This window comes from Ochotona princeps, chromosome 10, assembly GCF_030435755.1.
Source record: "Ochotona princeps isolate mOchPri1 chromosome 10, mOchPri1.hap1, whole genome shotgun sequence".
NCBI classification, from domain to species: domain Eukaryota; kingdom Metazoa; phylum Chordata; class Mammalia; order Lagomorpha; family Ochotonidae; genus Ochotona; species Ochotona princeps.
In genome coordinates, this window is record NC_080841.1 from 30520439 (window position 1) to 30543322 (window position 22884).

At 48.4% G+C, this 22884-nt stretch overlaps 2 protein-coding genes and 1 pseudogene across 6 annotated transcripts in view; 2 read left to right on the forward strand and 1 right to left on the reverse strand.

The window, feature by feature from the left end:
- CAPN2 (calpain 2) overlaps window positions 1-3242 on the forward strand; it is a 47166-nt gene extending 43924 nt beyond the window's left edge. Inside the window, exons 19-21 of the mRNA XM_004578613.3 lie at window positions 22-138; window positions 343-401; window positions 2307-3242. Coding sequence (XP_004578670.1) covers window positions 22-138; window positions 343-401; window positions 2307-2330 — 200 coding nt within the window. The 3' untranslated portion in view covers window positions 2331-3242. The remainder of the gene's footprint in view (window positions 1-21; window positions 139-342; window positions 402-2306) is intronic.
- Window positions 3243-7151: 3909 nt separating this feature from the next.
- Window positions 7152-22884, reverse strand: part of TP53BP2 (tumor protein p53 binding protein 2) — a 59788-nt gene continuing 44055 nt past the window's right edge. For all 5 annotated transcript variants that reach the window (XM_058669222.1, XM_058669221.1, XM_058669219.1 and 2 more), the window contains 6 exons: window positions 21264-22039; window positions 17802-17939; window positions 17046-17179; window positions 14854-15020; window positions 10692-10891; window positions 7152-7856 (listed from right to left, as the gene is read on the reverse strand). In XM_058669222.1, the coding sequence (XP_058525205.1) occupies window positions 7815-7856; window positions 10692-10891; window positions 14854-15020; window positions 17046-17179; window positions 17802-17939; window positions 21264-22039 (1457 nt within the window). In that variant the 3' untranslated portion in view covers window positions 7152-7814. The remainder of the gene's footprint in view (window positions 7857-10691; window positions 10892-14853; window positions 15021-17045; window positions 17180-17801; window positions 17940-21263; window positions 22040-22884) is intronic.
- LOC131481295 (large ribosomal subunit protein mL42-like) lies at window positions 11437-12887 on the forward strand (annotated as a pseudogene).

Genomic DNA, 22884 nt, shown 5'->3' on the forward strand with positions numbered 1-22884 from the left:
CAGCTTGTCGTTCACCTCCAGGCTTCAAGCTGCCCTGCCAACTCCATGAGGTCATCGTCGCTCGCTTTGCCGACGACCAGCTCATCATCGACTTCGACAACTTCGTCCGGTGTCTGGTGCGACTGGAAACACTCTTCAGTAAGTGGCTGTTGGGGAAAAGGCACGCCCCGGTGCTCGGGGCAGTAAAGCCTGAGCAACACGAGCTGAGCCAGAGTTGGGGATGCGATTCCCACCTGATTAACTTGGGGAAGGAGGGAAGAAGTGACAGCTGGCGGCAGCACCCGGAGGGGTGAGGGGCCTCCCTTTAGGGGCACTCACTGTTGTCTCCTGCTCCCTCCACAGAGATATTTAAGCAGCTGGACCCCGACAACACCGGCATGATACAGCTCGACCTCATCTCTGTAAGCCAGTGGGACTAGGAGAAAAGGGTGGGGGGTTGCGGGCTCTGCCTTGAATGCTTGAAAACCTTTTAGTCTATTGGATTGAAGCCTGCAGTGAGCTGCGAAGTCCCCCAGTGCCCTTGCCTCCCAGCCACCTGCAGAGCAGGGAGCAGCATGCAGGACACGAGGCAGAGCGAAGCTGCAGGACGCTGCCTAGGAAGTGCAATTTAACACACAGAGACCCAGGGGGTGGTATTCAAGTTCAGTGTTAAGATCTGTCACTCTTAGGACAGTCTACCTAAAATACCTTCTGAGCGAATTAGTTCTCTCCATTTCCCTGTTTAAAATAAAACTGACAATAGTAAACAAGTTTCACACACAAAAGCAAGCACGCAATGTTCTCTAGGCATCCTGACAACACTGAGTCCTCCTCTCAGAGAAGCCAAGTGGGACAGCCTCCCATCACCACAGCTGGTGCTGCAAGGCCAGGGTGGGGTGGGGACAGCCCAGACGCCAGGCCTGTCCCCAGGTAATGGCACAAGGTTGCATGCAGGTCTAAAGACCTGGCAACTCCTTTTGAAATCTGAATTCTGGAGGAAGTCAGCAAAGTTTCCTTGGCCAACTGAAAATAGTTTGGCTGGCTCCAACAACATAATCCTCCTCAAGCCCACACGGGGCCTAGGCCACATCCCTACCTGAGACAGCAGTCAAGACGTCATACAATGTGAGACAAAACCCATTGCGTGTCGAGCCCTGGAAACTCCGTTCTCTACCCTACCTGGTGGATATTGTGTTCCACCACAGCTCAGTTGTGTTCTCACTGGCCTGCTCAGTTTCCCGCCACTCTGTCCCAATCCCGAGCCTCAGTTCCCAGAGACTAGAGCCCCACATGCACAGGCTGTCCCCTCAGGCTGCAGTGGTTTGCACAGCGGCAGCAGGTCATGCCACCTGGGAGCTGTGACAGAGTCCTGGTACCCAGGGTGCATCTCACACCAACCTCATCAGAACTTGCTTTCAAGGCCCCTCAGACTCCAGTGTAAATCCAAGGTTGAACACCATCCATTTCAGAGACATCCACAACCCACACTAACTTGTATTTAAAAAAGATTCAAGGGACTGACACTATGTTATGGCAGGTTGTGTGTCCACCTGCAGCCCTACCATCCCATATGGGCACAGTGGAAGTCCCAGCTGCTCCACTTCTGACCCAACTCCTTGCCATTGGTTTGGGAAAGCAGCAGAGGATGGCTCAAGTCCTTGGGTCCTGGTAGCTACATGGGAGACCCGGTAGCTCCAGGCTTCGCAACAGCCTAGCTCACTTTGACCACTGTGGCCATTTAGGGCATTCAACAGTGGATGGAAGATCTCTGTCTCCCCTTCTCAATCAGTTAATTCTCTGCCTTTCAGATAAATCTTTAAAAAGTTGAAAAGTAGAATGAGAGACAGCACAGGAAAGTGGTGGAGAAATCTTTTTTGCTGGTTTACTCCCTATATGGCTGTAATGGCTAGGGCTGGGCCAGGCCGAAGCCAGGAGCCTGAACTCCACCTGGGTCTCCCATGCAGGCGGGTCATCATCCACTGCCTTCCGGTACATTAGCAGAGAACTGCACTTTCTAGTGCACCAGCCAGGATTCGAACTGGCACTGCAGTAAGGACTGCTGACATGGGGAGCATTAACAGCCACTATCACAGAACCTGCTCCAAACTAAGTTCTGAATGCATCCTGGATCAGAGGCAGGAAAACACTCCTTAGTATGTCGCTTGAGTTTCTTTTTGATGTGGACAGCCCTGTAAGAGCCAGGCTGCAGGAGGCTGCTGGAGAGGATGTCAGTGCCCCGGGGCTGCAGTGACGAGCCTGCCCAAGCATCCCCCGGAGCTCACACCGCCTTGACTTTGTGCTGACTTGGTTTTTTTCCTCCCTCACAGTGGCTCTGTTTCTCAGTACTTTGAAGTTACAAGGACTCTGCCTGAGGATGTCTCATTGACAAGAAAAGCAGCCAAGAAGTTGCACGAAGGAACACCTGTCTCTGGACCTTCAAGTATGGAAACATCTACTGAAGCCAATGAGTATAGCTGAACACACTGTTACTTGAGATAGCCCAACTTTTACGTATCAAAGATTTGCATATCATTATACTAAATGCAAGTGAGCTACTTAATCCTTGATAAACTCAGAGAAACAGTGCTCACTTTTTACCTTTAAAAACTTTCCTACTGATAGCAATATTAAGCCAGAAAAAAACAAAAACGCAGGGAAGTATCCAACAACAGAGCAATGAAGTCAGTCTCAGAGGACGTGAGGGAGGCCCTTGCTGGGACAGTTCAGGTAACTTGAAATTTAAACATGCAACAGCATTTGCCAGACAGCAGCCCCACCTTGCAATTCCCCAAGAAAGCTGGGCAGGAGGCCACAACAGGAAGCCCCCTCGACATGGATTCTGGAGCCCCTATGGGAAAGTAGGGCTCCACTGTGCGACTTAAACAAGGGAGGACCTGTACATGCCGCTGATGGGGAACCGTGAACTGCTCTCACACCCGAGTATCTCTGGCCTTCCTGCCACACTTTGTCTTACACGGCCCGACGCAGTTCTACTCCTGACCAGCTGAAGCTGCACAGCAGAACCACGTGTCCACTTTGCAGGCTGGCTCCCAGGAAGGGCCCAGCAAGTCCCTGGCTGCCTCAAAACCATGTACATGTGTCTGTGCATAGGGGATACCGCTTAGGGGTCAGTCCTGGAAATGACACAAGCTTGTTTCCTGGCTTGACCTTAGGAAACTGCTAGCAATGTAATAGGCACACCGCCCTGTTGCCTTATCTTCTTCCAAACATACCATTGAATAAAGTCACCTGGACAACCTTAACACTTGGCTGTGTTTTCCTTCCCCAAGGGTAGGGTGAACTGTGGGATGATTTATGGTTGCATCATTCTAGGGTTCCTTATTTTGAGAGGAAATGGCATCTTACCGAGATTCCTACCAGGAACTCTGAAGGTTTCTGATAATGTGGCCGCAGTTCTAGCCTCTGCCTCTCGCTGGTTTCTGAGGGAGTCGCTGCCCTGCTGCAGGTGACCTGAGAGGAATCCTAAATGATGGGAAAGAGGGAAGATGACGTGGTGGGCAGGTGCCACCTGCTGTTCCCTGAAACAAGATGCTTTTCCCAGACGCAACTCAGGGGAGTCAGGCTCTGGCTTGCTGCGTGGAGCTGCAGGATCCAGGCTCGGGGAGTAGCTGCAGGCTGTTTGGGTGTGTGTTTTCTGTTTAATCGCCAGGTTGCAGATAGCTGTTGGAATGGACTGAGGGTGGGCATGGGAAGGGTGGCTGAAAGACCAGGGGACAAAGGAATTGCAGGTGGTGACAAAAGTGCTTAAAACCAGGAACCAAGTGGTCCAAGGTGAGGGGGGAGATGGGAACAGGGCTGGAAGTATCTCCAGAAACCAGCCACAACGCCACAGAGCAGGTGGAAGGCAGGCCCTTCCCAAGGGCAGAGGCAGGGTGGGCGGCTAGTGCAACACCCCTCCAGCTGCACACTGGAGAGCTGCCCTAGATTTTGACTTCATTTTAAACACCTCTCTTAGCTGCAATATGAGATGACAAAAAAAGCAAGAAGGCACAGGCAGTCTCCGGGTTTGGGGGTGCTAGACCATCAGCAAGTCAACCCAGGTACAGAATCAGCAGGCGAGAACCTGCACTGAACACGGATAGGCCCTCTGTGTTCCCTAAATGACACAGCACGACAACTGCTTTCCAGGGATAAGTCCTCCAGAGACGAGCCGACACATACAGCAGGAAGTGTCCAGGTTCTATGCAAGTAGGTTCCATTTTACGTTAAGCGACCCACGTACCCGCAGATATCTGAGGAAGCCACGAAGCCAAGGTCAGGAGGACATTGAGGACGATCGTAAATGTGAATCTTGGCAAATCTAAGAAAACAAATCTGGAAAACAACCAGCAGCTGCTCCCCACAGAACACATCTGTCAGTGCCTGCTTTCCAGGGAAGCACAGTAGGAAACGTTGCCGCCAGCAATGCCAGCATCCCAAATGGGTGCTGATTCAAGTCCTGGATGCTCCACTTCCAGTCCAGTTCTCTGCTAACGGCCTGGGAAAGCAGCTGAGGATGTGTCTCTGGTGTTTGGAACCTCGAAGAAGCTCCTGGCTTCAGCCTGGCCCAGCCCTGGTCACAGTGGCCACTTAGGGAATAAATACATCAGCAAATGAGAAATTCTCTCTTCCTTTCTATGTGTAATTCGTTCAAATAAACAAATAAGTAAAACAAAGCAAAACAACCCCGCCCCCCCCAGCTTTCTGCCCCAGCTGCAGCTGCCTCCCAGCCGATCCTGCTGTGCGCTGCTGCAGTCCTATCTTAGCCCGGCACTCCTGTGCCTCTTCTGTGTGTCTGTGCACAGCTCTTGTCCTCCTGCTCACTGCCCTTCCTACAGGCAGAGCATCCTGAGCAGCTGTCCTCTTCAAGCTCCATTCTGTGGCCTCTTGGTGGTCCCAGGTGGCCCTTGGCCTACCGCGCACTCAGCCACAGGCCACCCTGGACCTAACGCCAAATCCTACCCATGCTCAGCAGCCCTGGTCTCCTTGGGCCTACCTGCTGCCTTGAATACCTCTCCTCATCCCTAACAAGCTGCATCCCCTTGGTCCCTGCTCCTCCTGCTGCCCAGGAGAAGACTATACATAGAGAGGTCCCTTACCTCACAATTGGCTAAACCCTTACCTCGCAAGCACTGGAATTCCATACAGGTGACGATTTGTGTCCTGGCTGTTCCACTTCCCATCCAGCTCCCTGCTTGTGACCTGGGAAAGCAGCAAAGGATGGCTCAAAGCCTTGGGATCCTCCACCCATGAAGAGACCTGGAAGAGGCTCCTGGCTCCTAGATTTGAACCAGCTCAACTCAAGCTGTTGCAGCCACTTAGGGACTGACCCAGTGTGTGGAGGATCTTTGTCTCTCCTTCTCTTCGTAAATCTGACTTTCCAATAAGAAAAATAAATCCTAAAAAAAAAAAAAAAGGTCCATGTGTTAACAGTGTCTCAGGGTGCTCCTCCTCCTCCCCCAGAGCCTTTCTCTGTACTTTGTAATATTCCTTAAAGGATAGTTTGACAGTAAGACAAAAATTAAGGAAACTATGGCATTCTAAGTTTAGAGTTAAGGAACATAAAACATAGTATCACTTGCCTCATTTTCCCATCTCCTCTTATCATGCATGTGTATAATTCATTAATTTACCGAGCACCCTCACACATAGCCCATGGGATGGTTTTTCTCATGACCCTGAAGTTCGCAGAGACAATGACATCAGACTGCATGGCTCAGAGTAGAAAAACCTGGCTTAGAGCGGTTAAGGGTCACAGCCAAAGACACAGCTCAGAACTAGCGCCCGGCGGGATCCCTTCATGTCGTGACGGCAGCAAACACCAATTTAGAGGCTTGAAACAATACCCACGCTCTCCTGACCCTGGGGATTGGAACCCCCCATAGCCCAGGCCTACATGTTGGCGGGCAGAGCTCACCGCCCTGTGGGGCCGGGCCTCACTGGCTGCTTCCTTGCTGGCCTCCACTCTCCCTTGACCTTCAGAGCCAGCAATGGCGCGTGCAGTCCCTTCCATCCAAGTCTGGCTGACCTCAGCAGGGCTCACATAGCGGCCTGAGCCCACGGGGATAATCCAGGCGAATCTCATCGCCCTGGTTTAAGGTGAGTGGATAAGTGGATTGGATTAGCTGAGTGGATCTGAAAAGCCCCTTACAGTAGCACCTCGGTCAGTGCTGGGACTGACAACCCTGGCTACAGGACACTGAGCAGGCAGCTGGGGAGATGCAGCCAAGGACTTGTCGAGAGCTGTACCTATCACATGACTGCTGGCGCCTTGGTCATGTTACAGCTCCCTCTCCACTCCTCTGAAAGGCCTAATATGTTCTCTTTGTTACCATTCAGCTACTCACAAAATGCATTAAGAAGTAATCTTGCATGGTTATTCATTTGTATCTTCCATTTTTCAAAAAAAAAAAAAGTTCTGTGGGGAGTACAGTGGCACGGCTGGTTAAGCCAGCACATGCAGCCTGTATAGGCACAGGTTATCGGTCTAGCTGCTTCACTTCCGATCCAGCTCCCTGCTAATCCTCCTAGGAAAGCATCGGAGGATGGTCCGAGTGCCTGGGCCCCTGTATCCACAGTCAAGACCCGGAAGAAGTCCTGGCTTCTGGCTTTGGCCGGGCCTACCCCTGCAGCCATTGTGGCTATTTGGGGAGTGAATCAGCAGATGGAAGAGCTTTCTCTTTCTGTAACTCTGCCTTTCAAACAGATAAAAACAAGTCTTTTAAAAAATAAATAAGAAATATGTTCCAAACTAAGCCCCAGACTCGGTAACACACTAACAGAGTGGCAGACACACGTCTACAGAAATTTTCACTGCGTAAATCAAGACATGTAATTCCATAAGCAAACAAACGGAGGCCACTCCCAGTCGACCAAAAGTTCCAGATAAAGTACCAAGAGTCGTCTATCACCATGGCCTCTAAAATCTCAAAAACAAACAAAAAAAAACCCCTTATTTCTATTCAAAGATCACCAGCACTTATGAACTGCAAATTGTAGCATTTTTGGTAAGCAAAGAAGCACTTCTCACATTCAGTTACATGAGAAATCTTATTGTAACACACATACCTGCACCAAGTAGCTGTTCCTCAGCTGGGAAGACGTCTCAATAGCTGTGACCTTCAAACAAATAAGGCTGCTTATGGCGGGAAAAACACAGGCCAGCGGACAGCTCCGAGTCAAAAAAGTTTATTACAATTGTTTTTCAACTCATCTATGACCTTGACAAATAGTACGAGTAAGCCTACAGCAAGTTTCTAATTTCCAAGATACAAAACAAAAAACAATAAATACAGATTTGAATTCAGCCTAAAACAAAACTAAATCTAATTTAGATTAGGTAGTGTAGCTTAGTTCCAGTATTCCAAATACATGTTTCATTACCAAAACGCTACAAGAATTCATACATAAAGTTATTGCTCACTGACAAGCTGCAGTTCCTCAGTGCACCTGTGGAGGGCACCTCGCAGCCCGTGGGCCAGTTCCTGGAGGGGTTGCTAACGGTGCCACAGTAGTACCACTACCTTCTGGCAAGAGCTGGGACAGGGATGGGTGCTGACAACACCCACGGAAGGGTCCTATTTCTTGCAGAGAACAGGAACCCCACGGTGCGCCTGAGCACTCGACAGAGCGGCTCGGCTCACCAGTCCTTCACAGGGATGTGCTCCACGTGTGGCCAAGTCCTCAATCCTTCATCTTCCTCCAGAACGCACTCTTCACTGCTTCCATGCTACGTTGTCATTTATGTAAGTCTCACAAAATCTTCACCGAAAACAATCTTATTACTTCTTAGTGACAACAAAGACTAACTGCTCATTACGTAAAAGGTGGCAGTTTCAGGCCAGGCTTCTTTGTCTTGGTTTAATTCTGGGGTACAGCTGTAAGAGAGAGTTGAGAAGATTTACATCTTGTGCAGATGTGTGGGAGCATAACACAATTTCAAAAAGAGGGGACGTGTCAGAGGAAGGAAATCAAAGTTTAAAAAAAATACCCTTTATGTCCACACGTACAAACACACACTCGGCAACGTTCTTATCAGTGACGCAGCACAGGGGTTCCCCCTGGCCTGTGACAAACCACACAACAGTGACAGAAAAACTCATGATGACCACTCTAGGGTAAGTTCAATGTGTGCAGCTTGCTACACCATAAATCAGGTCCAGGCAGGAAAACGAACTGCAGTATGTTACAGGATACCTCACAAAGTTCATGGGAAAACTGAACAAATTCCAAACATGTCGGCACCAAAAGGAACTCATCTGTAACTCCATTTTCAAAGAACTTTTTGACGTATGCTCCAGCACCTGAGGCTTCCATGACTAGCTAAGAAAAAAAACGAAGACGCAAGTGCCTCAGCTTTATTCATGATGCAGAGGGAATTGAGACTGGCAGGGACAAAATGCCAGACAACAAGTCTACAGATTAAAGGGAGGATAGGCGATTGTGACTTCAGGGTTTTGTGGTTTTGTGTTTTCCCTAACAAGAGCAAGAGAGGGGAGTGCAGGCTAAGGTCTACAGTCTGAAGTCAGGGGCAAATCAGACCAGTAATTCAACCCACAGACCAAACAAAAGCCCTCCGCCCGGCACACAGGAGGCAAACAAGAGCTCACTCAAAGACAGCCAGGCTCCCAGGCGCAGGGCAGACTCCAAGAGCTGACTGTCCCACCTGACAAAAAACATGGCCACTTCAGTTATTCACTCCCCAAAGAGATGCAACATCGATGCACCTGCTCTGTTGTGCAACATCAGACAGGAAACATGGAGCTGACCCACCAGGCACTCCAGCCCCAGCTGCCAGCAGGCCCCTGCGCTGGCCCTGCCACTTCCTTGCCAGGGAAACCCGCTGAAGGGAGTTGAAGCTAATCACGAGGCCCACAGCCTTAGGATGTTTAAAAAAATGCTAAGAAAATAGATTTTAGGTGTTCTCACCACAAAAAAGCAACAGCTACACAAGGTGACAGAGGTAATGAGTTTGATGCAACCACTCTGCACCGCATCGTGTTTCATAGCATCCTGTCACATGCCACAGATACAGTTGCTGAGTTGTAAAGGAAAAAAAAAAATCACCCAAGTCAGACCCAGCTGTAGGAAGCCCTCGCTTCCCACTGCACTCATTAGACAAGGGGAGTGGCATGTCCCCGGCTTGGAGGATGTAGAAAACAAACAGGCTATGACAAGAAGACCCCTTTGCTTGCCTCTGGTTATGATTTTGAAAGGCTCCTTTGAGGGGCACATCAAATCACTGCTTCCAATAACACCAGCACCCCACATGGACACCAGCTGAAATCCCAGCTGCTCCACTTCCCATCCAGCTCCCTGCTAATGTGCCTAGGGATGCAGTGGAGGATAGCTCAGTTCCGTGCATCCATGTGGGAGACCCAAAAAGAAGTTCCAGGATCCTGGCTCCTGCCTTTGGTTCAGCTCAGCTCCATCCATTATGGCTATCTGGGGAGTGAATCAGAAGATGGAAGATCTGTCTTCCTCTGTAATTTTCAAATAAATAAATAAACCCTATTTTAAAAGGTTATTCCTTTTAGTGTCTCCCCACTCTGACTTCCACTGTTACCATTTTACAACACTAACAACCCCTCCAGGAAGTGACCCACTGAATTCATCCCAAATGTGTGTTTCACAATAAATTGTGCTATGAGGCAGGCATGTCAGACAAGCATTAGGCAGGGGTGGGTAGTCAGGAGTGCTGTCAGGCCCAGGGCTGAGGGCCGGGCCCTGCACTGGAGTCACTGCCAGGAAGCCAGGACCAGCAGAGCAAAGCCCACACAGTGGAATCTGGTGCTGCACCCCCAGGCACCAGAGCACGAGCCCAAGGTAGGGAATGACCACATCTGTGTACCCCTAAAAGCCCCAGCCTGCCCACCGCTGCCCTGCCCCACAGCTGGGCGCCATCCCCACAGCTAGCCAAGGGGACAAGGCACTTGTTGTTTTCTCAGGCACAACTGCAGGGAGCTGGAGCGGAAGTGAACAGCCAGCACTTCAATATGCAAAGATACGGGATGCTGGTGTTGCAAGTGGCAGTTGAATCAATTATGCCACAAGACCAGCCTCAGATGTCACCTTTAATGCCCTGCTTCAAGCTCTTCCAGATTTGCAAATCCTAATTTAGACAGATGTAAAGTTTCTTTTAAAAGTTACAAGCTCTGTACAGTGTTATAGCGTAATAGGTTAAGCCACTGCCTGTAACACCAGCATCCATGTGGGCTCCGGTTTGCATCTTAGTTGCTCCACCTCTAATCCAGCTTCCTGCTAATGTACCTGGGAACACAGGAGAGGATGGCCCAAGCACTTGGGCCCTCGAACCCATGTGAGAGTCCTGGATGAAGTTTCTGGCTTTGGCTTGGTCCAGTTCTGGCCACCGAAGCCATCTGAGGAATGAACCAGCAGGATGGAGAGTCTCTAGCTATCCCTCTCTAACTCTGCATTTAAATAACTAAATCTTAAAAAAATAAAAGTCACAAGCTCACATTACCCAGGGATCTTCTAGTCTGTTCATAAATGCAGAGAGGATCCTGATCTCAATAGGACTAACAGCAATCACTGGGAATGTGGTCTCGACCCTAAGTTTCAGATGATCAAGTAGTAAATTCAAGGTCCTCTTAACAAAGGGCAACAAATGGTGCTGTGCCTCTGGCATGAGCAGTTCTGCAAAGCTGCTCTCTGGCACCCGTGGAAACCCGCTGTGTGACAGCAGGACTTACCCCCAGCAGGTTGCGAGGCACGTAGCCCTCCCTGGCGTTGAGGCGTGCCCACCACCACTCAATTTCGTCTTCGTCTTCTCTGCGGATGATTGTCATGCAGTCTCCTTCCCTCATGGGCAGCTCGTCATCGTTTTGAGGCTCATAGTCCCAAAGGGCATAAATGACTCCTTTATTCATGATGCCCATCTTCTCCTGAACGCCTGCAATTGTGACGGGAAGATACAGCACACAACACGTGACTCACAGCGTGCACTCTGAGGGACTTTCAGCTACGGGACACAAAATGGGAAGATGTGGGACTGGCCAGGCCGAGCATACCAGTCAGTCAAAGTACATGTCCCAGGGCTGTAGGGGCGTGGGAGGCGGGGAGCACACGGGCAGCACCTGGCACACAGGTGAACGCCACGCTCACCCCCGATACAACACTACAAACCAGCACCCCGCAATGATCTCTTGGAGCTGGGCTCACTGGGCTTAGTGTTGGCATGACCAACACTGCGTCATGCCCATGAACTAAAAATACAACTGTTCCCCTCTAGGGTATTAAGTAAATTATATACTTGTCACACTTCCGCCTACTTCTACATGGAACAACCAAGCAATTTCGAAAACACTCTACCTAGAAGAGCAGAGAAAAAAGATCAGAAGTGTTCAGCTGTTACTCTTAAAGAAAAAAAAGTTACACAATGCTAGAATGCACAAATCAGTCTTTCAAAAGTGATATAAAAGTCTTCATATGGTCAACTCTAAAGCAATGAGAAGCAGAATTCTAAAACATGATAAAATTTATAAACTAGAGCATGGCAATTCCTCAAAAGTTCACTTTTCACAAGTTAATGTCTGATTTTCAAATTACCTATTACTGCTAGTTTTGCCTTGTGTGCCCTACGTGGGGACACTAGTTAAGGGGCCATTGGGGGCCGGCGGCATGGCCTAGCGGCTAAAGTCCTCGCCTTGGACACGCCAGAATCCCTTATAGGCACCGGTTTTGATCCCGGCAGCTCCACTTCTCATCCAGCTCCCTGCTTGTGGCCTGGGAAAGCAGCTGAGGCCAGCCCAATGCTTTGGGATCCTGCTCCTGTGTGGAAGACCAGGAGGAGGCTCCAGGCTCCTGGCTCCTGGCTCCTGGCTTCGGATCGGCGTGCACCGGCCGTTGCGGCTCACTTGGGGAGTGAATCATAGGACAGAAGATCTTCCTCTCTGTTTCTCCTCCTCTCTGTATATCTGACTTTGTAATAAAAATAAATCTTTAGGGCCCGGCGGCGTGGCCTAGCGGCTAAAGTCCTCGCCTTGAAAGCCCCAGGATCCCATATGGGCGCCGGTTCTAATCCCAGCAGCTCCACTTCCCATCCAGCTCCCTGCTTGTGGCCTGGGAAAGCAGTCGAGGACGGCCCAATGCATTGGGACACTGCACCTGCGTGGGAGACCTGGAAGAGGTTCCAGGTTCCCGGCATCGGATCGGCGTGCACAGGCCATTGCGGCTCACTTGGGGAGTGAATCATCGGATGGAAGATCTTCCTCTCTGTCTCTCCTCCTCTCTGTATATCTGACTTTGTAATAAAAATAAATCTTTAAAAAAAATTTTAAAAATAAATCTTTTAAAAAAAAAAGAAAGAAAAAGAAATAACCACCATCAGGATGAGGACAAAATGGCGTGCTCACAGGACAAAAATTGGTAGGTCTGGAAAGAGATGTTGAAAGTGGATTTCTTGCAAACATCTTTTTCATCCCACTTGACACACAGCATTCTTGATACGCCATGGCGGCAGCAACGGGTGATATCAAACACAACTATCTGGAAACATTTATCTCCAACCCATGGAGCTTTATATTGTGTTTGCCATAAATCTACATATTCTCCTCTTCCAGATGACTATAACTGTAAAGTAGAACTTGCTTTGACATCAGATGGCAGAACCAGTTATCACCCTTCCATGGATATTCCATATGAACATACCAAACCCATCCCTCGACCAGATCCTGTGCTTAATAATGAAGAAACACACGATCAAGTGCTAAAAACCAGACTGCAAGGAAAAAGTGAACACCTTGAGCAGGGACCCATGTTGGAACAACTTTACTACGAACACCACTGGTATCCTCATGGACATTATTACAGATCCTCCCAAGGACAGATGCTGCTGCGGTTCTTGGAATCAAAGAAGAATGCTAGCCTGTGCTCCAGTTTCCATTTGAGAAAATTCAATCTGGCATCTTCACCTTAAATGTTATATAGTAAAAAAAAAATCATTAAATATTCTTTCATGTAAAAAAGAAATAACTACCATCAACAACTGGCAGACGACAGGGAGAAAGCAGAGGCAGAGAGAAGCAAACAGATGAGAAGGTTCACCTTTGTGGCTTTTGTATAAACAGGAAAAACTCTGCCTGTGAACAGATGTTCAATTCACGTGAGCACAAAGCTATCAACTATGAACTTACTATTCCTAAATTAATTAGTATGATGCAGTGTACAATATAGCCAATTCAGCAAAAATGAAGCTGCTCCTGGGGCCAGGGCCATGGCATAGTACGCTAAGCCTCCACCTGCTACACTAACATCCCATGTGGGTACCAGTCTGAGTTCCAGCTGCTACATATCTGATCCAGCTCCCTGCTGATGTGTCTGGGAAACCAGCAGAAGATGACGGAAGTCACTGGGCCCCTGCACCCACACGAAAGGTCCAGAAGAAGCTCCTGGCTCCCAGTTTGGAAGCCTGGAACTTAGCCTGGGTCTCCCAAGTGGATGCAGGAACCCAAGGCCGCCTCTGTTACTTCCCCAGGAGCATTAGCAGGGAGTTGGGTCAGAGGTGAAGCAACTGAGACTCAGACTCCCATATGGGATGTTAGTGTCGCAGGAGGCAGCTTATCTTGCTGTGCTACAATACTATCCCACAGCTCAACTTTGGAAAACTAGTAAGAAAGGAAGGACACTAAGAAAAAACTGTTTGAGGCATACTAATTACATAATCAAAGTCACTAGCAACTTGAGCACCTGAATTACAATCACAACGATGTATCTGTCACTGCAAATATACCATGGGTCAAGAAGCACAGAGCAAGGAAGACCGGGCAGGGGTGCCTCATCAGCCCATACGGGCGCCGGGATCCCATATGGGTCCCAGTTCATATCCCAGCTGCTCTACTTCCCATCCAGCTCCCTGCTTATGGCATGGGAAAGCAGTACAGGATGGCCCAAAGCCTTGGGACCTTGACCCACATGGGAGACCTGGAAGAAGCTCCTGGTTTCTGGCTTCGGATTTGCTCAGCTCTGGCCATTGCAGTCATTTAACAAATGAACCAGGGCATGAAAAATCTTTCTCCCTGTATCTCCTTCTCTCTGTATATCTGCCTTTCCAATAAAAATAAATCTTTTTTAAAAACTCACAACGTAAGTTAATAGTTGAGGAAGATGACAAAGAGGAACTTGAGATTTGGCATTCTCACCTACACTCTCTCCTCACCCAGGCCCTGGAAACAGACATGGAGACCAAGGGAGCTGGAGACACAGGGGCAGAGGTCTATGTCTTAACTGCAGAAGTCCTGGGGCCGCCTTCCTGATTCCTCTCTAGGCAGACTGAAGAGGGAAGGCAGCCTCAACTCCAAAGCCTCGTCACATTAAAAAAATCCTCCTTGTGCCTAAAAATGCCAGTAACCACATACTCATCTTCAAGTCCATGTTTCTCTAGGCACAGATCTGATGTTAGCAATCAGAATCATAACACTAAAACCAAGAAAAGAAAAAACTGGCAACAAAATACATACTGCCCTTATTCCACTTCACAACGAACTGGGCTGCTAGAAAACTTGGACCACGTCCGCAGATTCCCTTGACCACCCAGGAAGGATGGGGGTCTGCTTGCCTGCTCACACAAACACCACACTCACCAAGTGCCAGGATCTGCCGAGGTCAAAAGCCATCAGCATCACAAGGTCCTGAGCTACCTCACTCTTCTGTAACTGACAATAGTGGTTTCTAGCAATGTGCACAAAAGCTCTATTGTGACTTCTCGCCATGGCTGTACTATTTTCAATTCCCAGTACTTTGTACGATATAGGAGACAATTTTCCAAATAATAAAAACATTGCGCCAATTATACGTTAGAGATTCAGGAAAAATGAAGAACAGCACTCAGCACATCCAGTGTGGCGGGTCACATACCGTACAGGAACTGGGAGCACTGGGTGTAGCCTTCCTCCATCTCCTCGCACTTGTCGGCCGCAGTCTGCATGTCACTGTAGGTCATGGCAAACACGGCTGCTCCCGACTCCACCAGAAACTTACACACCTGGACGTTGTTGCACGAGGCAGCACAGTGCAGTGGTGTCCTGGGAAGTGAGATGCAGCAAACGTTTGAAACATTTTTCCTAGAGTGTAAGACTCCTGCCATGATAAAATAGCTGGAAAGCTCTTAACCTCAAGCTTTTCTTCTGAAACAAAGAACTATAGCCACAAAGAGCGGGGAGAATCACAGATTAACAGAACGTGCTGGGATTAGGAGCTGGGTGAAGAGCACAGAAAACTAAAAAGAAATGAAATTTGTATAATAATCTCAGAATAAGATAATAATAACAATTTCAACAGTCCTTAAATTATATGGTTTCACTCAAAACTAAAGCCCTTGAAAAATCCGTTCATTGCCATCAATTTTGAAGGAATTAAGATGTACCTGAGATCCCTTTACATTTTCAAAAACTGCTGCCGGGCAGGTGTTTGGGCAGCTGGTTAGGACCCCAGCTAGGATGTTCAAGTTCCACATCTATCTGTGTCTTACAGGAGTACCTGGGTCTGCTACCCACCACTGGCTCCTGGCTCTAGCTCCCTGCCAGTGCACATCGGGGCCAGCAGCAGGTGACAGCTCCCTGCGGCTCACAGGGGAGGTGACTTGGATTGAGTTCCTGGCTCCTGACCTGGCCAAGCCCTTGACATTTCAGGCAGGTGTGTACACCTGCTCCCATGCACTCTATTTCTCAAATAAATGACTTTCTGAAATTAAATTTTAATGGAAAAAATTTGTAAAATTCAATTCAGACTAGAGAGTGGACCATAAAAACACACACACATTTCAATTTAGGTTAGGTAACTAGTTAGCAGGAACTTACAACAGCATTAAACAGAGTCTGCTTCGGAACCTCAAGTATCCTGGGTGAACAGACAACATCTAAGTCAATCAATGAAAAGGGCTGGCACCACAATCCAGACTCAGAGGCCGGGCTCGGGAATGAAAGGCAGGCTCCACAGCCACACGTCTTATTTCTCTGCTATCTCCTTCCCCTCTATCTCATTTCCCTTGGTGGTCTTAAAAACTGTGTTTTCCTCTCCAGTCCCTACTCCAATACACTAGTATTAGCTTGATGACTATTACTACAGATTTATTTTTATTTGAAAGGCAGAGTTACAGAGAGAAGGAAAGACAGAAAGGTCTTCCATCCACTGGCCCACTCCCCAGATGCCACAACCACCAGAGCTGAGCCAAACCGAAGTAGAAGCCAAAAGATTCTTCCAGGTCTGCCATACGGGTACAGGGGCACAAGGACTCAAGTCATCCTCTATTGCTTCCCCAGGCCGTGAGCAGGGAGCTGGATCGGCTGGGACATGATCTGGTGCCCACAAGGAATGTCAGCACTTCAGGTAAAGGTTTTAGCTTACTATACCATGGTGCCAGACCCCGTACTTTTTATTTTTACTGCATTTTTTAAAAGTTTATTTTATTTATTTACTTGAAAGGCAGCAAGACCCAGATAAACTTGAACATAAAAAGTGTTCCAATCTGCTGGTTCACTCTCCAATTGCATGCAGCAGCCCAGACTGAATGAGGCAAAAACTAGAAGACTGAAAGCTCATCTGTGTCTTAGCAACTTGTGCCATCAGGAATCTGGAACTGGATGTGGAGTCAGGACTCGAACCCAGGTCCTCCAATATGCGATGCAGGCATCAAGAATGCTCCGTAAAAAAGGGATTCAATGGCTAAACATATTAGTAAAATGCTGCAAATTATTATACCTTCTTGGAGACATCCAAGAGACACTGGCATATTAACCTGGACTTTCCAAGGAGCTGGAGAGACCTTGCTTCAAACCAGCCTTCCTCAAATTCACTGAGGCACGTTGGTTAACTGTAACTAACCCTCTTACTACTCTTCAACTGCGCTACTTTCTAAACCTCCTTTACTTCCAAGACAGGAATGAGATGATGTTAGATGGGAGCAGGCCAAGCCTTCAACAGCAGACAGCCCAGTTGCCCAGGCAGGTGGCAGCTTAAGAACACACCAAGACACATTTCCCTGCCTTCCAGCGCCCCTGCACCCCTGCACACACAACACGTGACATCTGAATGGATTCACCAACTCTTACCATCCGTCGCTATCGGCAGCATTGACATTGACACCAAACTGTACCAGGAACTTGACGATTTCTGTGTGGCCTGCACACACAGCATTGTGAAGAGCTGTGATGCCCTCATCATTGGGCAGGCTTGGGTCATCAACCTGTAACAGCGGTAAGAAGCAGGGGCATCACTCTAGTCCCTTGCCACCTGATGACTCCTCAGGGTCAGAAAGAATATAAATGTAGACTCCTGTGGCATCTTTCTAAATCATAATTAAAACATACAAGAGCCAATAAAACTATATTAAGAATAATCTTCTAGCAATTAGAGACAAAACAGTCACATTAAGACGGCACAGGCTATAAAAAGGTTTTTCTTTTTAAAAAAATTGAAAGAACAGTGCCAGCAACTACAATTAAAGTTACATCTGTTTGTTCATTCCCCCAACTTCCCGCCACAAATGAGTTTCTAAGTAGAAGTTACATGTGCTATGGGGACGAGGAAAAGGTCAGCTGAAACTATTTTAAACAGCAGGGCCCAGATCTGTAGCTGCATGCCAAGTCGTCCTACTCCATATGTGCATGGTGTGGGAAGAGCAGCAAGGACCTCCCCGTGAGGGTAAGTCCTCTCCTGAGACCCGGGATGGTCGGGTGGCACCCAATGGGCACAGCCGGTGCTGACTATGCCACAGGGTGTTCACAACCCCACAAGCTCCAGAGTATTGCAACAGGAGTTTCTGAATTAGCCAAATAAAGATAATTTAAAGAAATTAGTGACCGTACCTCATAAATAATTCTCTGCACAAGGTCAAATTCTCCCTCCAATGATGAATCAAGAAGTAACGCAAGAGGGTTGAATTTTACTCTCATCCCATGCGCAATGCGCTCTGAACCAGTCTTACGTAAGTTTGTCCTTTTGCCCTGCAAAGGAAAAGTGTGCAAAACTGAGGCTCCTGATCTCAAGCCCAAAGCAGAGAAAGACTGCAGTCAAGTAGTAAGCAGCTCACACACTTCGCACGTTCTATCCCAGGATGACATTATTCAGTAAAGCACACAGATTATTGTGCAGCGAAACACATCCTCACATGGTGCCCAAGTAGCGAAAAAGGAAGACTTTAACTGCAAGTTTATCTTTTGTCAAGTTGAAAACTAGCCAAGATGAGTCCTTAAACCAACAAGCCCCTATTCAATCAGGCAACCACACAGCCTAGTATTACTTCCGTTTAGAGACTGATGTGGTGGCGCAGCAAGCTAATACTCTAGCACCAGCATCCCATATAGGCACTAATTCATGTCCCGGCTGCTCTACTTTCGATCCAGCTCTCTGCTTCTCTGCTAATGATTTGGGAAAGCAGCGGAGGCTGGCCCAAGTCCTTGGGCCTCTAGACCCACTTGTGAGGCCAAGAAGCAGTTCCTGGCTTCATATCAGCTCAGCTCTGGCGTTAGAGCCATCTGCAGAGTGAACTGGGAGATGGAAGACCTCGAGAAGAGGTTTCCTCCTGTCTCTAAAACCTTTCTTTCAAATAAAAATAAATGAATCTCAAAAAAAAAAAAAAAAAAAAAAGGTCAGAATTACAGAGAATGGGAGGAGGATAGGTAGAAGAAGAAAGTAAGTTCTGGTTCACTCCTCAAATGGCTCCAATGGCGAGGGACGGCCAGTCTGAAATCAGGGGCCTGGAGCCTCTCCTGGACTCCCACATGGAGGCAGAAGCCCAAACACCCAGGCCATCTTCCCAGGCACATTAGCAAGCAGCTGGATCAGAAGTTGAACACTAGCTGGAGGAAGCTCCTGGATCTGGCCTAGCCCAGCATCAGTTGCTGCAGCCATTTGGAAAGCAAACCAACAGACCTGCCTCTCTCTGCCTCCTCTTCTCTCTGTAACATTGCCTTTCAAATAAAAATAAATTTAGAAAAAAAAAGCACTGCATGACTCCACTTACAAGACATTCAGAACACACCAATTCAGAAAAACAAAAACAAGCAAACAGACAAAAATGGAGCAGCTGGGACTCTAAAGTGATAGCTGTGCAGAATGCCGGCACTGCAGGTAGCAGCCTTATGTGCTAGACCACAGCACCAGGCCCAAGCCAACAATGTGGCACGGGTTCTTCTAAGCACATGGAAATGTTCTCCGAGGTGGGACGTGTGTGCTACACATGCTTCTCTCATCTCACCCCACATAAGGAAACTCAGGTTTTAAAAAACGTTAATGGCCACTGATGTATTTCACAAATCTGCAGTGGCTAAGATGCTGCAGTCCTTGAAATGGTGGACACCAGGTGACTGTGGTACTGCAAGTCACAGACAGTATCCTGGGGAGCTGATCAGGACACACTCCTCGTAGAGTGTGCAAGGGAGCGGCTCCTATTTCACCCGAGGCAAGGAGGAAACAGAAGTCACTCTCCTGGGAAAAGAATAACAGAGCCGTAAAAAGAAAGCATGCTACTTGTACCAACCCCAGTTCTTTTCCCTCCTTGGAAGTGGGAATTATTCTGACAATAGTAACACAGACAAGAAGAGATCATAAATTGCAGCAGTGTGCATTAACCTCCTTCTTGTCTCACATGTAAAACAAAGGAAGAGGATCATGCCTTAGAACTGGGAAGGCAGGGGCAGGGGCAGGCAGTTGACCTGGAAGTTAAGACACTGTCTGGGAACCCAGCATTCCGTGCTGGGGGTGCCCACATTCAAGTCCTGCTTTCACTTCCAATCTCAGCTTCCTGATAACATGCACTCTGGAAGGCAGCAGGGGGCTCCAGCAACCTGGCTCCTGACTCCAGACTCCCGGCTCCAGACTCCTGGCTCCTGGCTACTGACTCCAGGCTCCTGGTTCCCGGTTCCCGATTCCTGGCTTCAACCTGGCTTCAACCTGGCTCCTGGCTCCTCGTTCTTGGCACCTGGCTTCAACCTGGTTCCTGGCTCCTGGCTCCTAGCTTCAACCTGGCTCCTGGCTTCAACCTGGCTCCCGGCTCCTGGCTCCCTACTCCCAGCCTGGCCCAGATTGCTGAGGGCGTTTTAGTAGTAGACCTGCGGATGGGAGCTCACTCTCTCATTCCATCCCAGACTTGTATAAAAAGTGTTATGCCTCTATTTTAAACTTTACTCTCATTTTAAATGTTTACTGTTTTTTTAAAACCTTCATTATTTATTCATTTTATTTGGAAGGTGGAAAGAGAGGCAGATTTCTCATCCACTGGTTCAATCCCTAAATGGCCACAACAGCCAGGGGTGGGTCAGGCCCAAGAAGGAGTCCAGGACTCCTTCCGCATCTCCCAGGCAGGTGGCAAGGAGCCAAATACTTCAATCATCACGTGTTGCCTCCCAAGATGCACCTCGGCAGGAAGCTGGATCAGAAGCAGGAGTTAGCACTTGAACCTGACACTCTGGGACACAGGTGTCCCAAGCAGTGACAATCTCTGCACCAACTGTCCACTCCTGTAGAAAAATCCTAAGCTAATATTTACTCTTACTATTAGTGAAAATAACCTTAGGCATTCCTTGTCTTTGTACACTATTATATCTAAAATATACAAGGATATTTCAAAGTGATGTCGCAAACTTCCAAACACAGCTTAATACTTAGAAAGAGTACAAAATAGTTTCCTGAAACAACACCAAGTTTCAGGATAATGCAATGTTGCAAAAACTCCTTAGGAATTGTCTGTTATACACCATCGTGAAGGAGAGGAAGAGGTTAGGCCACTCTACCTTGGCCCAAACACCTCTCAGCCACCACCTCACAGACCTGTGCCATCTGATCACTGTTTGAGACCTTACACAACAGCTCATTAGATTTCTCATCTAGAGAAAGAAGCTAGCAAACAGACAGGAAAGAAGCTGGAAAAAAAGAAGGATACAGCCCCCTTTTGAGAGAAACGATACCTTGTGCCTGATCTCCCTAACCATTTAAGCTATTGACCAAAAGCTTCAAATGCAAAATTTTCAAATGCAAAAATTTTCAACCCAGTTGAAAATCTCCTGCTTCCCCAGGAGGTAGCATCAGCTGGAGAAGAAACAGTCAATCTGGTATTTGCAGAGATGAGAACTACCCCGTTATCCTGACAAATAGGTCCTTTCTAAAATGGACAAACATTCTCCGTGCTGAACACACTGTATGTTAACAACATGTGAGCTGCATCTGAGTCAAGAGAACTTCAAACAAGAAAAGCAAACCGGAGACCTCGAGCACCCAAGGAGCCCAATAAGGTGAAAGCCCACCAAGACTGAGGGTCCCTCGTTACTCACAGGAGGCAGAGCCACCTGCCCGGTGATCTCAGGGGGGTGCATGCTCCCGGAGTCCTCTCCAGGCCCTTCAGGCTCCCCAGACGGGTAAGGCGGAGGCGGGTAAGGTGGGTACTCCTCCAGGTACACCTCAAACAGGGAGGGAGCCTCTGGGTTTGACTCGTCCGTGCTGCTCTGGAGACTGGGACTGCGATCCGGAACACCTTCAGACACATAGTCAAGGCCCACAGAAGGAGCTGGCACGTCACTGTTCTCTGTCCCGACACCACCCACGTCCTCTGGGGACAAGGGCTCAGGAGCCACGGACACCGTCTCTTCGGGCTCCACGTGCAGATACGGATTGGGGATGACCTCGATGGGGCTCTCTGAGCCAGCCGCGCCTGCGGCCGACTTGGCAGGGTACGAAGGGGCAGAGATAGTCTCCATGGCAGCAATGGTGGTCCTCTGATACAACAGTTTCTGAATATTCGGCCCGTTAGGACCCTCTGGCTCTGTAATGGAGCTGCGCTTCTTCAGGGGCCGTGGGGCATTGGAAAGTTTTTTCCGCAGGGCTTCCAGGTCAGCATCGCTCTGGTTCCGGTAGGGATTAGATAAGAAAGGCAGTAATTTGGTTGGGCTCAGGGGCCGAGGGATCCTTTCGTTTTCGTGGTTCTCCTGGACCGAGGCAACAGGCTCTGCTTCAGGTTCTGGGCTGCCGGGCTTGCCTTGGCTGCCAGAATAAATGTTCTCTGGGTGCTGCTGCTGGGCCTGGGCAGTGGCAATCACAGGCTTGCCATAGACTGATTGGAAAAGCGGGGAGACTGGGGTTAATTTGAATTAAACTGGAAAGGAATGAAAATAGCCAACAACAAAAACGTAGACCCCTTTTAATTTCATGCCTGCTACATAATGACTTTCAAATACAATTGAATTTTTCAAACAAATGACGGAGCAGGCATTTAGCTTGGTGGCTGAGATGCCTGAATCCCTGCTGGAGTGCCTGAACTGTACTCCAGGCTTCAGTTCCTGACCTGAGCCTCCTCCATGCAGACCCTGGGAGGCGGGGGGGCTGGCTCAGGTCACAGGGCTCTGCCAACCATATAACAGACTGGGATTGTGTTCCTGGATCCTAGCTTCAGTCCCACCCCAACCCCAGCTACTAGAGACATTTTGGGAGTAACTAAATCTAACACACAAGCAGAACTCCTATTGACTGGAACATGCACCCTGATTTTATGAAAAGAGTAACATATAATAAAAAAAAAAAAGAGAAAGAGAGAGAAAAGTAACAGAGAAAACACTATGAGCCTAAGAAACCACTGGTTGTGATATTCCAATTTAAAACGTCAAAATGTCAGAAAAAAATGAGAACCAATGAGAACTGGTAATCCTTTCACTTACAAGTACTACACTGTCATTCACGCCCCTCCAAACATGAATCGATGTGAGAAACCAAATTTACAAAGAACCAAAAATTACAAAGAACCCTTTATATAGCCCACATTATTCCCTCTTAACATTCGGGCTGTATCAAAATTCTCTTGCTCCCAGATTACATCAGCAGATTCATCACAGTCCTACAAAAGAAGGCTGTGTGTCACAGCGTGTTGAGCTGCTCCTCGAGATGCTGGCATCAGAATAGCAG